This window comes from Gossypium hirsutum, chromosome D13 (assembly GCF_007990345.1).
Source record: "Gossypium hirsutum isolate 1008001.06 chromosome D13, Gossypium_hirsutum_v2.1, whole genome shotgun sequence".
In the NCBI taxonomy this organism is placed as follows: Eukaryota; Viridiplantae; Streptophyta; class Magnoliopsida; order Malvales; family Malvaceae; genus Gossypium; species Gossypium hirsutum.
In genome coordinates, this window is record NC_053449.1 from 18,663,916 (window position 1) to 18,668,107 (window position 4,192).

Sequence of the window (4,192 nt, forward strand, 5' to 3'; positions counted from 1 at the left end):
GAAAAAAAAATAAGGGTCAAATTGATAGAAAATATAAATGTTAAGGGTTAAATTTATGATTATGCCTAAATATTATATATAAAATATATAATATGAAGTTTTATAAAGACTGATAATAAATAATATAAATGCTAAATTAATACTACTAGTAAATTCAGAGAATGAAATATATGAAGTTATGTCTGCCTGATGTACGACGCTTAAAACTTTGTTCGCAAGAAATAATGAAAAAAATTAACCTTAAAACCCCTCATTTTAATTCTTTGCTTGTAACCAGCTTTCTGGTACAACAAAGAAAAAAAACCAAAACAAAAACAAATACCTTGTATTTAAGCCTGAAGCCATTGATAAGTTGCTTCAAGCTGGCTTTTATAAGGTGAATTTTTTCATTTTTGGGGATGATACCCAGATTTTATTATCAATAATAAATTTGCTTTGTTTTTTTTGTTATTGCAGAGAATTAAGAAAGCTAAGGATGGGTTTTAGTGAGGCAAGGTTTGAAGAGACGGAGGGTGGAGAAATGAAGGAGAAACCCTACAGCAATAAGATGAGTTTGAAGTATATAAGCATGGCTAAGGCTGAAAAGCTGAAGAGCTTAATCCTTGCTCGGATCCAAGTGGCTCGACTTAACTTGTGGGTGACCAGAGCTCTAAGCATGCTCATGCTTTTGGGTATCACCATGCAGTTGAAATCACTGGGAGAAACAGTTTCTTCATCAAGGACCCCTACTTCCACCTTTTCTTACCCTCTTCCCCCTGAAAGTACGTATAAACCTGCTTAATATATACAAATATTATATATGAATTATATGATATCCACTGTATCTTCCATGCTTGTCAAATAACTCAAATTTTCAGGGGTGTATGAGAACAATGGTTATCTGATGGTATCTTCAAATGGAGGATTGAATCAGATGCGATCTGGTGTAAGTAATTTGCTTCTTCTTGTTTTGATTTCATTGATATATAATGAATTCTTGGTTTGCTCTTGTAGATCTGTGATATGGTAACAGTTGCCAGATTCTTGAATGTGACCCTCATAGTTCCTGAATTAGATAATACATCGTTTTGGAATGACTACAGGTATATACGCATAGCTATATATATAATTGATTTACTTTTTTTGATTGAATCGATTAAATCCCATTTGTGATGAAGGAAATGGAATTTGCAGTCAGTTTGCAGATATATTTGATGTAGAATACTTCATTGCATCACTGAGAGACGAAGTTCGGATATTGAAAGAGCTGCCACCTCAGCAAAAGGAGAAGGTGGCTGAATCTCTCTTCTCGATGCCACCTATCAGCTGGTCTAACATGACTTATTACTATAATGTGGTACGCGGCCTTATACATAGATTGTAGAATTGAGGGGTTATTTTGTTTTTGGGTTGGGTTAATGTATGTTGGAGTAACGTGGTTTTTAAAATTTTCATGAACTGATTTTGAGTTTTGATAATTCTATTTAAGTTTAAATTTTTTAATTTTTTTGAATTAAGTTTATTTTTTTAATCAATTTAGGTAGTATCAGTAGGGGTTTTAAATTTCTTTTTTACATATTAAATTTGATTATTTTAAGTAAAAGTTAATTAGATTTTTTAAGTAATTTCAAATTTAAATCTCAGATTTAACACTTGAGTTTAGTTAATTTATCTAATATTTGTTTAAATTATTTTATTTTGAATCATTCTAATTTATATCAGTTTTACATAAATTTAGATTTCCAAATTTAAATTCCAACTAAATAAATAATATTTATAAATTTAATTCGAAATTGAGAAGTCTACATGGATATATATAATTGTTATAATGTTACGATGATAGTGTTATAATTATGGGCAGATTCTTCCACGAATTCAAACGAATGAAGTGGTGCATTTCCAGAAAACGGATGCAAGGCTTGCTAACAATGGACTTCCGGTGGAAGTCCAAAAGCTGCGTTGCCGAGTAAACTATGAAGCACTGAGGTTTGCACCTCCCATTCAAGCATTGGCAGAGAAGATTGTAAGGATTCTAAGAGACAAAGGTCCTTTCCTAGTTCTTCATCTCAGATACGAAATGGATATGATTGCTTTCTCTGGTTGTAATGAAGGTTGCAATGAACAAGAGATTGACGAGTTAACCAAAATGAGGTAACATTCACAATATTATAACAAAAATAATTATGTACTGCTTCAATTATTTAATCACATGATAATGCAATATCAGATATGCATATCCATGGTGGAAAGAAAAAGTAATTGATTCCGTGCAGAAAAGGCTAGCAGGTTTATGCCCTTTAACTCCTGAAGAAACAGCACTAACGTTACGGGCATTAGGTATCGATCACAATATCCAAGTTTATATAGCTGCTGGTGATATATATGGAGGGGAAAGGAGATTGGCAACTCTTAGAGCAGCTTATCCCAATTTGGTTAGTAGTATATTATAGCTTATCCGCCTGATTCATGCATTGCTTTTATACTATTCATAAGTTGGGTCTCGCATGGTATTTTGGCTAACAGGTGAAGAAGGAAACACTACTACCATCTTCAGAGCTTGATCCTTTCAGGAACCATTCGAACCAGATGGCAGCATTGGATTATTATGTGGCAGTGCAAAGTGAAACTTTCGTTCCAACAAATGGTGGCAACATGGCCAAAGTGGTCGAAGGCCATAGACGGTATATATATATATATTCTTTTACCAATTTATCTTCATTTCAAATCATCAATTTAACATGGATTAATGGTGTTTCATTTGTGTTCCTATTCAGATACCTGGGGTTCAAGAAAACAATTCTGTTGGACCGAAAGGCAGTAGTGGATTTAGTGGATCTGTATAAAGCTGGATCAATAAGCTGGGATAAATTCTCATCAGAAATGAAAGAAGCTCATGCAGATCGGATGGGGAATCCGGCAGAAAGATTGGTGATCCCTGGTAAGCCTAAGGAAGAAGATTACTTTTATACAAATCCAGAAGAATGTTTGGCAAGTTTTGATGAACCACAACTATCTAATGATGATCACCAACAAGAACCATGATTATATATATGTGGGAAAATTATTTATTGGAGTTTTTAAACTCCTAAAGCAGAGGGTGGCACATACTGTTAAGGTGCAGTAAACAGAATAAAGAAGTTTAATTAAAATATTCGATGGTCAGGGAAATGATTTTGAGGTTGTTGTGTCTTTGCAATATTTGGGTAATAAGGATGGGAAGCATTTTGAGGAGGATAAAATTAGTGAAGCTTGATTGAATGTTATTTCAGTTTTCACATGTATCCCTCACTACACCACTATATGCTTTTAGCAGCATATTTTGTGGCGTTTGCATGACAAATGCCACTAAAATTCCAGTATTAGCGGCGCAGTGAACAAAACGCCGTAAAAGAATATCATTAGCGGCGTTTACAACCACGCGCCGCAAAATCTCCTATCCAAAACGCAACGTTTTTGTCTTTATGTATGCAAGAATTAGTGGCGCTTCAAAAAACACGCCGCTAAAGTGTCTTAGCGGCGTTTTGCGATATGCGCCGCAAAATATCTTAACCAAAACGCATCGTTTTTGGTGTTGATGTATCCTAGATTTAGTGGCGCTTATTGATATGCGCCGCTAAATCACCGTATTAGCGGCGTTTTGTTTAAAGCGCCGCAAAATATCTTTACTAAAACGCGTAGTTTTAATTTTGATGTATACTAATATTAGTGACGCTTACAAGAAAACGCCGTTAAAGAATATCTTTAGCGGCGATTTAGACGAAGCGCCGCAACTTATCTTAAGAAAACGCAGTGTTTGGTCTTAAGCCATGTTACATTTAGTGGCGCTTATGGGAAAACGCCGCAAAAAATCTCGATGTATACTTCAATTAGTGGCGCTGATGTTAAAACGCCGCAAAATACTTAACTAAAATGCATAGTTTTAATTTTGATTATATTAGTGGCGCTTACTAGAAAACGCCGTTATAGAATAGCATTAGCGGCGCTTTAGCCGAAGCGCCGCAAAGTACTTTAACAAAACGCAGTGTTTCGTCTGAAGTTATGTTACATTTAGTGGCGCTTATAGCAAAACGCCGCAAACTATCTGAACCAAAACGCACCATTTTGGTCTCGATGTATACTTCAATTAGTGGCGCTTACTAGAAAACGCCGTTAAAGAATATATTTAGCGGCGCTTTGGGTAAAGCGCCGCAACGTATCTTAACAAAACGTAGTG

At 34.9% G+C, this 4,192-nt stretch overlaps 1 protein-coding gene across 1 annotated transcript; it reads left to right on the forward strand.

The window, feature by feature from the left end:
* The first annotated feature begins 248 nt into the window (after positions 1–248).
* On the forward strand, positions 249–3,242 carry LOC107919562 (rhamnogalacturonan I rhamnosyltransferase 1). The gene is made up of 9 exons (XM_016849004.2): positions 249–376; positions 457–761; positions 858–925; positions 994–1,082; positions 1,174–1,336; positions 1,841–2,130; positions 2,207–2,411; positions 2,503–2,660; positions 2,754–3,242. The coding sequence occupies exons 2-9, from the start codon at positions 476–478 to the stop codon at positions 3,019–3,021; spliced, it is 1,527 nt and encodes a 508-aa protein (XP_016704493.1). The 5' UTR covers positions 249–376; positions 457–475; the 3' UTR covers positions 3,022–3,242.
* The last annotated feature ends 950 nt before the right edge of the window (positions 3,243–4,192 follow it).

Coding starts and splice junctions, on each gene's coding strand:
- LOC107919562 (XM_016849004.2), top strand. CDS start 476: ATGGGTTTTAGTGAGGCAAGGTTTGAAGAGACGGAGGGTGGAGAAATG. Junction 1,083..1,173: donor TCGTTTTGGAATGACTACAG/GTATATACGCAT, acceptor TGGAATTTGCAG/TCAGTTTGCAGATATATTTG. Junction 1,337..1,840: donor TGACTTATTACTATAATGTG/GTACGCGGCCTT, acceptor AATTATGGGCAG/ATTCTTCCACGAATTCAAAC.